This window comes from Etheostoma cragini, chromosome 14, assembly GCF_013103735.1.
Source record: "Etheostoma cragini isolate CJK2018 chromosome 14, CSU_Ecrag_1.0, whole genome shotgun sequence".
Lineage (NCBI taxonomy): Eukaryota > Metazoa > Chordata > Actinopteri > Perciformes > Percidae > Etheostoma > Etheostoma cragini.
Window position 1 is genome coordinate 8276383 of NC_048420.1, and position 11036 is coordinate 8287418.

General features: G+C 41.9%; 2 protein-coding genes across 4 annotated transcripts in view; both read right to left on the reverse strand.

Annotated features, from left to right (window-relative positions):
* Positions 1-11036, reverse strand: part of vars2 (valyl-tRNA synthetase 2, mitochondrial) — a 47311-nt gene that overhangs the window by 2019 nt on the left and 34256 nt on the right. The gene's annotated exons all lie outside the window — the stretch shown is intronic.
* The window catches only part of mgat1b (alpha-1,3-mannosyl-glycoprotein 2-beta-N-acetylglucosaminyltransferase b), a 15591-nt gene continuing 5438 nt past the window's right edge, over positions 884-11036 (reverse strand). For all 3 annotated transcript variants that reach the window (XM_034891706.1, XM_034891708.1, XM_034891707.1), the window contains exons 2-3: positions 7857-9127; positions 884-2383 (exon numbers count right to left, since the gene is read on the reverse strand). In XM_034891706.1, the coding sequence (XP_034747597.1) occupies positions 1682-2383; positions 7857-8726 (1572 nt within the window). In that variant the 5' untranslated portion in view covers positions 8727-9127 and the 3' untranslated portion in view covers positions 884-1681. The remainder of the gene's footprint in view (positions 2384-7856; positions 9128-11036) is intronic.

Below are 11036 nucleotides of genomic sequence, written 5' to 3' on the forward strand. Positions count from 1 at the left end.
CCCCTAACACTGCAAGATCCTCTCTCTGCTTTGATTGAGTGTCGTGCACGGTCATCACACCGCTTTCAAGGCTATGTTCATGAACTGATCCAAGGACAGCAGTGCTTATCGTTCAGGAACAACTACACTTTCAAGGGTTTTAGGGGTTTACTTTACTTTTTGTCAACTATATCTTAATTTCCCAACCCAAACGTAGTCTGCTGTGGAAGTCCACAGTTCTTCTGTGAGATCTGATCTAGTGAAGCTGCACCTGGGATTCATGACTGTCTGATCACACGTGTCATGGTTCTGCTGTTGTCTCCCAGAACGTGGACAAGTCAATGAACTTAGTCAAAAAGGTTTCACCTACAGTACTGTTCATTTGTGTCTCTCTACGTTCAGCCTTGTTTCTAACTTTAGGTCTAGGTCTAGTACACTGAAAGCAACTCAAAGCAATTCAAATGTCCTTGTATGTGTACACATTCTTGGCCAATAAAGATTATACTGATGAGCAGCACATGAAATATCTTATACTATTTTAAGTGATCTGTAAGCTAGGGAAAAAAACAAAACATATGATTTACTTCAGCCAAGCAAGGTCTCCTCTACTACAGTCCAAACAAAGCATGGACGAGGCTGGAGACAGATGGTGGAGGCATGGACAAGCTACCAGAGTGCTCTTTTAAAAACTCAATTCATAAAATAATAAAGACATGAAGAATAGCATAGAACAACAGATTTATATTTATTGTCTTATCTATGTTTCTATTTCATGGCTGCACTGAACATATTCTAAGTTGGGTTTATTTTCTGTTTATGTCTGTAAAGCACTCTGTTAACTTGTTTTTGAAAACTATGTAAATTAAAATGATTATTTTGTCCCCACCTTATAGGCGTCTAGCACAGCAGGACAGTGGCATAGAGTTAGCTGGCCCTGGATCAGTTCCCTGTCATTTGGGAAGTTGATGTCTCTTCCATCTTTAATGTTAACCACCATGGCTAGGACTCTGTTTACCCCCAAATACATTGTATGAGCCCAGCATTGTCCTGCTTCTGAATACTGTATAGACTTAAACAGTAACCTGATCTGACGAGTTGGATCAAACCCAAAACTTTGCAACATTTAACAAAAACAACCGAAGATTTTATACGTAACACTGACTTTCTCCCAGGTTCTAGAGCTGATCACTCTGCTTGTGTTTGGCTCCCAGTGTATTATCCCACACATGGAAACAATCCCCTTCTGTTGACAATTGAAATGATTTTATGCAACCAAACTCCATTTACCGCTGTTGCAAACTTTTGAATGAGATGTTAAGTCTACATTTGGCCACTTATTTAAAGGAATAAAAAATACACCAAACAAAATGGGCCCAGAAAGCAAGGCACATTGCCAATAGAGGTTTTAAAACAGTGTTTAAGGGTGGAACTTCCTTTTCCTAACAATTTGACACTCTGTAAATTCTGTGTGACCGTTGAACTAACTGATCCTGAATGAACACTCTTTTTTAAAGCTTCTCTAACAAAGCGGCCTGGCTCAACACTCCATGCTCCATGGATGTGTAGCGTCATCTGTACTGCTTTCATTCCTTCATGAATCACTGCGTCTGCTGATATTCTTTGGTCTGAGAGGGTGTCCCCTCTTAGCAAGGTTCTGTTCACTCTTCAACACCATTGCCATAGTACAGTGTGGACCAGTGTCTCAGCTCCAGCTGACGTCATACTGCGTCCAGCCCTCTGGCGGAGCCAGGACCACCCTCCGACCCCGGAACAGGAAACCCACTATGCCCCTGTAACCTGTACGAGGAACTCCTGATTTCAAATCGTCCATCACCCCCAGTTTTCGAGCAAAGACTTTAAAACTGTCCCGGCTTGAGTACTGCACCCGGAACGGCCCAGGTCCTTTTAAGGTGCCCGCTTGTTGCAGGTCCTCAATCTTCACCAGCGGAGCGCTGTACATCTCTTTTATAAACTTTTCATCATAGTTCTCTTTTAGCAAATAAGACAAATCCTGTTTGGTAAAAGGCACAAATTCAGTGTTTAGCTTAATGTAGCGAAGGTATTGGTCAAAGAACTGACCTAAACTGACGCCTTTGCGGCCAAAGGTGATAGTCCGGGAGATCTCGGGCCGGATGCAGGAGCGTTCCTTACGCTGCTCCGGTTGACGCATCCAGTCGTCCCAGAATGCTGAGGGCCATTTGGGCTCCAGTTCATCCCACATCTCCTTCAGCAGCATCCAGCCCAGACCGGGGAAGAAGTCTGTTCTGTAGAGGAGGTGGGCTTTAGAGGGATCCACCAAGGCCTCTCTGCCGTTATCATTCCAGGCTGAAGCACACCACAGGGTGGGGTCAGCGCGCAGGATCGGGTACAGGGCTCGGAAATACTCAAAGAAGTCTGGGGCCACCTGAGGGGACAGAGATGCACGGGGGTGAGCTGTGGCTTCAGAGATACAGTCCCAACTTACCAAAAGAATCATTCAAAATAAATTAAAATATTCTGTGTATAAAATGTATAATTTTTCCCCCCAGGCAGGATCATGATCCAATCATGATTCTTTTTCATGTTAGTTTGAGACTATTTTCCAAGTTACTTAATAGAACAACCAAACAAATTTCTAGGATTAAAAAATATAGCCCTACAAGCTAACACAACACCAAGTTCCGTTATTACATTTTTGTTTTTAATGTATTGGTTACTTTTTCAAATATTTGTCAGTTACAAAAGGGGCTCATTGCATGGGTGAAATCTAAACTCAAATGCAAGTCTCCTTCAAAAACAATCCAAGACACACTGTAGGGTTTGTGACCAATTAAACCGAATACTCTCTGGTCTAACTCAGCCACAATCCGTCGGCACATTACGTTTAAAGACCAAAGTTATAATCGTTAACAAAAACAAATAAAATAAAAGAAAATACGTGGGAATAAACATTGTCGTTAACTTTTGCTTTCACAAAATATATACACACAAGATTTTTGATAAATAATCATCAGTAATGTGGACATAATGACTAGGTGGGCAAAAGTAAATAATAGAACAGTTGCAACAGTCAGGTAAGTTCAGAAAATGACATCACTTTACTGTAATGCAGCCTTTAAAACCAGGAAAAGACTTATCCACGATATGCAAAATCTAAGACGATATCTAGTCTCATATCACAATATTGATTTAATATCGATTTATTGCCCAGCTCTACAGTTATTTACTGTTAACACCAGCTGTCGCGCCACTCAAGGTGGAGCTACTTTAGTTTACTCCAGTGGTTCCCAACCTAGGGGCCAGGCCCCTCCAAAAGGTCCCAAGATGAACCTGAGGGGTCATGACATGAGTAATGGAGTGGGAGACAAGGTAAAACTAGATTTTGCTACATAAATTTGTATCCATTTTTTGTTTTGTGAAATATAACTGTACCTTCTCAGGGATTCAAACGGTAATTAATAAATGAAACCATGTGAGAAATATAAAGGGGAAATGCCTCTTTAGTGGAGCGGCTAAGAATTCATAGACACCAGAAATGTGACAAATGGCATCAACTAGTCACAAGTTGTGAGTCACCACACTGCTGCTTTTACCACTTCTACTCTCAAGCCTGGAAAGGGAGGGCTGAAGTACAGTATCCTTGTAATATCCAAGAGTAAAGTGGAACCATTTGGACTTGTCATTAAGATGTCTTAAAAGTTATGAGACCAGTTTGGCAACAGTTAATGCAGTACGAAGGTGATTAGGGCTTTTAGACATTGACTGTGTTATTGCAACATCCCTGGTTCCCTTTGTTGCAAAGCCATATCCATCTCTCAAACTCTCAACTACTTATTGTCATCTATCTACTGTCAGCTATCAAAAAGGCAAACACTAATGAAACACACTATAAAAATTACATTTTGTGCATTTGAACAATCGGCTGCAGTCTGCTGTCTGTAGGATGGGTCCACTGGTGGGTCCAGCAGGGCTGAAGAGGTTAAATCAACTTTAACTCTGTCAATTTAGAGAGATTTAAAAAACAAACAGTGAGAGTTGGTGCCTGAGTTGTCTAAGTAAACTCAGATTTTCCCTGCTCATTGGCAAAATAATTGCTGATTCAGAGGGCAGTTTCTCCCTCGAACTGCGGGTTGAGGTCAAAGTTACTTTGAATTTCCTGTAACTTTTTTCCTGCTGCTTAAGCACTTTTTACCAGCCAAATGTTCAGCGGATGTTTCTTATCCACTTCTAACAGCTGGAAGGAGGAGTTTTACCAATCCAATGTCAACCTCTTTGTTCAGTGCAGGCACATATAATCCAATCATCGTATAAATGTGCTAATCTCAACCGCTAACCATTCCGAATAACGGATATTCTGCTGTGATCTAAAACCCACACACACAGCCGTACATTGTCTCTGCTGTGCAATGGTTCTATCTGGAAACCAGCCTGGGTTTTGTGTGAAAACACAAAAAAACTGGATACTGGTAGGCGGCAATTGTCTCACAAAGTCTTAATAAGCTGCTCCGGTTACATTTTGAACAGACCGCCTTAAGTGAGGAATATGTGAGACAAATGTGGGACCAGCTCCAGCCATCATTTACCCACATTTGAATGGAAGCCACATGTAATTACACTTTTACTACAGAAAAGCTAGCTAACATTTTCAATCCTGCCAGACATACCAGTGGGAGCATAATTACAAACTCATGCTGTGTCTCCAGGCACTGTTTAACCCGCAGACTTTTACTTTGTTTTAATTATGCTGAATTAATGATGCTGAATTATACCTGGAGTCTGTGCACAAATGAATGTGCATGTGCAATTAGCACTCTTTCCATCTGATGGAATGGTGCAGTCAGAAAAGCAAAGGGCCTTGTTTTATTCTTTCACTCAATGTAAAACATCACACTGCTGCAACGACCAATGAAATGGAACAAACAATTAAATATTATGCTGGCATACAGATGTTCATACTAACCTTTAAAGGCTTTTCAGACCAAACATGAACAACTTGTGCAAATAAATAAATAAATTAAAAAAAATCACAAGTCGAACCCATCTAACTAAGAGAGCACAGACTGACTTTTTTTGAAGGACTAGTTAAAAACAGAACTACTGTTAGTCCTCGTTGCTGCCATGTTGTTTGTACATCTCAATGGAAAACGTGCGGAGGAGGGCTAAGCCCATTTGGAAATACAGGAGCACAGAGGGGAGCGGCAGGTGGTGTTAAGGAGAAAATCGATTTTCATTTTAATAAAATCGACAATAACTACACATTCAAATGAACCGTTAAATTGATTTATCGCCCAGCCCTAGGGTTATGTTAGCTTACCGGCTGGTAGCATGCAGCTAATGGGACTTCATGGTGTGCAAACAACAAACATCGGCCAAATAGAAAATTCTACAACGGTTTTGCAATCCCTAGTGTGTGTCAGTGAGTAGGAAGTTAGCAGTAAAACTAAAGTCGCTTCCTGCCCTGAGCTGAAGGTCTGAGTCTGTCTGAGAGAGAGAGAGAGAGAGAGAGAGAGAGAGAGAGAGAGAGAAAGAGAGAGAGAGAGAGAGAGATTTAAAACTAAACTTTTTGCCTTGGCAACTCTTGGTCTAGTTGTCTGAATCAGAGGGGAATGGGTGGAGCTCATGGGTTCCACCCATTCCCCACTGATTCGGGTGCAGGGGATTGACTGAATGGCTTGATACTTAGCTGTCAACTCGATTTGATCAGCTCTGAAACAGGTTGAGTTTTCTAAGCACACCCCCAGGAACAGTGGGCTTTTAAGTCAATTTAGGACAACTTCCTGGTCCGACAGGGGCCTACAAAGCATTATTGTAGCCAAACGCAAGCATGGGGAAAGGAGCAGCTGAAAAATGGATCGTCATCCCTTTAAAGTTAATCGTTTCCCTTTCGGAATTGAATCCATTGTGTCCGATAACATTTGAAAAGTCTTAAAAAGTTGCATGATTAAATTATTTTTATCCCATTCAAGTTAGAGAAGGGCTAAACTGGAAGACAGCCGGCTTAGTGCGCATGCTCTATGGGTGCTGGGGCCCCGGTGGAGGCTTCACCAAGCTTGGGGTGAATGCCTCGAGTCAGTAAATAGAGTCAGACGTCCCATCCCTACATCAGCTCTACAAATGGATTCCCCCATCTCTGCAGAGTCCAGCGGTGTAGGTATGTGGGGAAAAGAAAACTGAAGGGAAAAGGATGGTGGGCAGATGAAAGTAGTTTGTAAGTAAACACTAAAATGACGTCAAGTAGAATTGAAAGTTACACTGTCATTCCGTGGGAAAGGGGTCTGAGGGGACACTGGAGCCTCAGACAAAAATATTGTTGTAATTCTGGGCAGTGGTTTCAAATGCTTTATCGGCTCTTCTAGACATTAATAGCACCACGAGGGAGACACTCCACGTACCATCTAACAATCTCTTTAAGCTCAGATGAATGGGAATTGTGGATGTGGGTGTCGGCTTACAACAATATCTTCAACATTGTTAGCAGCTCTCTGCCCAAGCCTCCAACATAAAAGGTCCGATACCGGGGATGTGATAAGGTGAGTGATACTCTCCTGTAGCCAGGAGTGCCTATTCATTGCAGTCCTTGCCCCATTTACTTCTGAAATCCATACCCTCCTAATTTTGGGAAATGATACGAGCTGTGCACCAACAAAATGTATATAAATGTAGGTTTAGCAAGCTAATATTATGTATTTATGATGTGTAAACTACAGCTTTTAAAATCTAGGTTAACAAATTAAATACATGTCAGCTGCCAATGGCGGTTTGCTGAACTAGACACACTTCACTACAATCTCTCATCTCTACATGCTATTTGAAAAAAAGGAATGTGGGTGAATTTTTATCAAAGGAAACAGTGCCACTCTGACACTACTAGATAAAACAAATCAAGTGCAACATAACCAAAAGCCACACTGTCCATGATTATTCTGTATTCATGTACCTCTAGAAGAAAAACCTATTCTGGAATTTAGTGTGTTGCTGAAATGTTGGCGAGAAGGGATATTATAGTGCGGCTCAGGTTATGTGACCTTAATCATATGCTGAAAACCTGCTCCTACTGCTGCATATCTTACACATAAACCCGCCAAAGCTTTAGTTCTGAATCTGCTTGGAGAGACTGTTCGATGCCACCAATTGGCCAATATTAACATCTATCATATTAACATCAATATTAACGTTTAGGACTAATCAGGTTAGCGAGGGAGAGATCACTAAGCTTTAGGGCCCGACAGATTAAGGATTTTGAAATCCTGTTTTCACCATGTGTATTTAGGTCTCTGTTTTAGCTACAGAGTAAGACATCTCACTTGTTAACTACTTCTATACTATCTTTGTTGGGAGACAGACATGCGCAGTAGCTAGGTAAGATCACATCAGCTAGATAACTCTTTCTCCAACCTTGGTCAGTACAAGGCAGGATTAGCTGGGAGACTTCATCTAAGCGAGGGGCACTTCCACACGTGGAATACCTGTAGAACAGGGACATGGAAGTAGTTCTTTTGGAGATTATGGTGAAGTAGTGTGTGTTGTAGCAGTGTTTTGCTATTGAGAACAAGTGTCACTAAAACGAGAATAGCTGGTCCAACTTAAAGCCAGCCCACCTTAAGCTAGTGAGCCAGTGCTGATGCTAGCTCTGTAGCTAACCCCTTCGCTTTGTCCAGCAGCTAGCAGCGAGACAAAACTTGGCTCGGGTCTGAGGAGTAGCAGCATTTATTTGACGACAGATAAACCTTCCAAAGACTGCATTGCTACGTTCACAGCTATAGCCGATGCCTGTATTGACCACTGGACACACTGTACAGACCTCTCCTGTGTCATTACCCTCAAACGACCCAATAAAAGCAAAATGCGACAATGACAATGCCTACTGTAATGCATGGTTATGTAATGAGAGCACTCACCTCAAGGTCATCCTCCACTATGACCACAGTAGACTGGGAGAACGTGTTGAACACTTGGTTGAGTGCCCAGTGGTAATGTCGGGCAATTTTGTAGTAGCCCTGGAACTTCCTGTGCTCTGGCCGAACTCTGATGTCCGACAGGTCCGGTTGTTTTATGTGCCTTACTTGATCGCCATAAGAGCTGATCACACGAGCCGTCTCGGCGTGGCCGCAGTCTTGGCTGACAATGATTGGATATTGTTCTGGAGAAGGGCGGTATTGTATCAGTTTGTCAAGGCTACGTTTTACCGTCACTCTGTCGCAAGCAATAACTAGGATGGGAATGATGACATCCGGGCTGGCATCCGAAGTCGCTGGTTTATTGTTCTCACCAGCCTCTTCCCTTTTTTCAATGTCCTGGTGCTGTTCTAACTTGGAGGCTGAAGCTACTGTGTAAACAGCCTTCTGTGTAGGTTTTATTTGAGTTTGGTCCCGATCATCCAAACTGTCTTTTGGAGGAGGCGGAGGCTTCTGTGACTGGTGGACGACCTCTTGTTTGACATCTTTTGTATTGTCCGTTTCTCTTTTCCCGACGTCTTTCTGCCGAGCCCACACTGCCCTGTGACTTTCAATCTGCTTCAGTAGTTTTTTCTGGGTCTCAAGCTGAACTTCAACCTCCTCTGCCAGACGGATCACCTCCCCAGCCAGGTTGACCCGGCCTCCTTTCCCTCTGCCCACACCCCACTCCTCCTGTCCTCCTGGTTCCGCTCCTCCACCTTCCCCAAGGCGGCCGATGGGAGGACGACCCCAAAGATAAAGTAGAAGCAAGGCATTCCAGGCGACAAACAAGAAAGCACCGCATAGTATAAGAGAACCTTTCTTGCGAACCATGGCCCAATGACACTTGAAAAGGGATAGGGTCGTGGAAAAGGCTGCAGGTAGTGGGGTGTTAGAACCAGAGGGAGAATCCTACAAACTGAGGTGGCAATCTCAGATGGGCAGGAAGTTGATATCAGATCACATTGTAATTTTTTCTCTTTTGACTCATCCTATCTTTTAGTCAGGAGGGTGTCAGGAGGAGGATTGTCCAATTTAAAATGAATTCACATGATCCTACTCTGGAATGCATGCATTCCATGAAATCCCATATAAAGGCCCTAAGACAAGTCACACAAAGTCAAGCAAGGGGAAGTTGCAAAAGTGCAGATGGTAGTAAAATAAAAAAGGGGGGGGGGGGGCTACTTTGGGTTGAGGGAATGTGACTCCTTGGATATTACCCTTCAGCCAACATCCTGAAAACAGAGCAGGAGAACAAACTGTCAGCAGAATGAATGCAGCTCATTTGAACTTTAAATAAAACAGAAACACAAGCCCCATTCAGACATGCACTGTACATTTCTGTAATATTGAAGGGAAATAAATAGTCATACTGTCTGCAAAAGCACACACAAAATGATCACGTTCTTAGGTATGACATGTGACATTAATGTGAACATGGGTGGGCTGGCTACTGGTCAGAAATCTAAATTAGCACCCCTAGACTGAACCAGAGGTTGCAGCCTCTTATGTGCCAGGGATCGATATATTCCTAGAACAATTAGGCTCTTACTGTTTTACACAGTGCTTAATCTACAGTGGTTTTATTTGCATATTATGAACTAGGTGGCAACAAAGTCTAATTATATTAATATACTAATGTATTTTAACTTTCAGACCAGTTCACAAAACGTTTCCCTTTTCTCCCGTTCCATCAGGTCCATTTCAAACGCAACTCACACTGGACTCAGTTGGCAGTAATGGCAAATTGTATGAAAATACCAGGCCTGTCACCTGTCACATCTCTCCAGAACCACTAAAGACGTCAACAGCAATTTCGGCTTTTCACCTAACAGCTGACAACAAAGGCTAATTGTAAAAATATACATAAGAGACAATAAAAGACAGTTTCAGAACTACAACAGCAACTCACAGCGATTTCAGCTAATCATTTAAAAAAAATTTACATTAGAGATTAGACCAACAAGAACAAAACTATTTCAACGTGAGCAAGTACTGTTTTTGATTTTATATTATTTTCAGCACAAGACAAGGTTTTCTTCCTGGGCTTCAATATAAAAAACAAACAAACAAAAAAACATGTATGCATCCAAAACAATGTACACATGTTCCAAGAAATGATATAACGGGTACAAAAGGATTGTGCTACATTCCTGTTACGTTGAAGTTGTTTGTTTGTTATCTACCAGATGAAATATCAACTGGGATTTCGGTACCTCATCACGGTGCCACTTAAATGTCTGCGGTGCTCTCTGTTGCTCCAAAACAGGGGTTAGAGGCAACAGAATCATCGCTGCCTGTCACGCTAGACACACTAATAACACGTTACACAGCTGCTAATGCTAACATTAGCTACAGTAGTAACTGGATTAACAAGGCTAAAATGCAACAACAACAAAAAATGAAAAATAAACGGTGTAGTATGACTGTATCTCACTGTAGAGGATTCCAAAAGTGTGACATTTTGCCGCTAAAGCTATGAGCTAACAGACAAACTAGCACTGGTAACTGCTGTTGTCTGAAAACAACACAGACGGGACAAAATGTTGCGTTTACTGTTAAACTGGTAAACCTTGTGACCGACTGCTATCTGTTGAGTTGTCTCCATCTAGAAACTAAGCTGTGCGGTGCAGGGAACTACTCATGATGAACTGGCTCATGATCAGACAGTGGTTTACGGAGCGGTAGATTGGCTTTGCAAAAAAATAAAAAACCTAATGTCTATGAACGCATTGACGCATTTAAATTATCGCTCCATCACGCAAATTTGATTATGGGATGACAAAATTCAGATTTTTTTAATTTTTTATTCTTATGTATGTGTGATATTCTTATCTATGCATATGTGTTTGTTGTGTTATGGTTATCTTGCTAATGAAAGCCTAAAATGTCCTTCAAAATGAATAAAGGTATCTATCAAACTATCTCAAAATACAATCATGAACCTGAAAATGAGCATAATATGGGCACTTCAATATTTAAGTTACACTCTCACACATTGCACTAGTTTGCCACTTGCTCACTGCAATCTGACTGATCTTAATGAGAATAACGAGCAGTGATACGGTCTTCCAACTCCCAACACTTACTGTCCCAGGGTGGACCACTCAGTGCAGCTTAGTCTAATCTATTATACACACCATA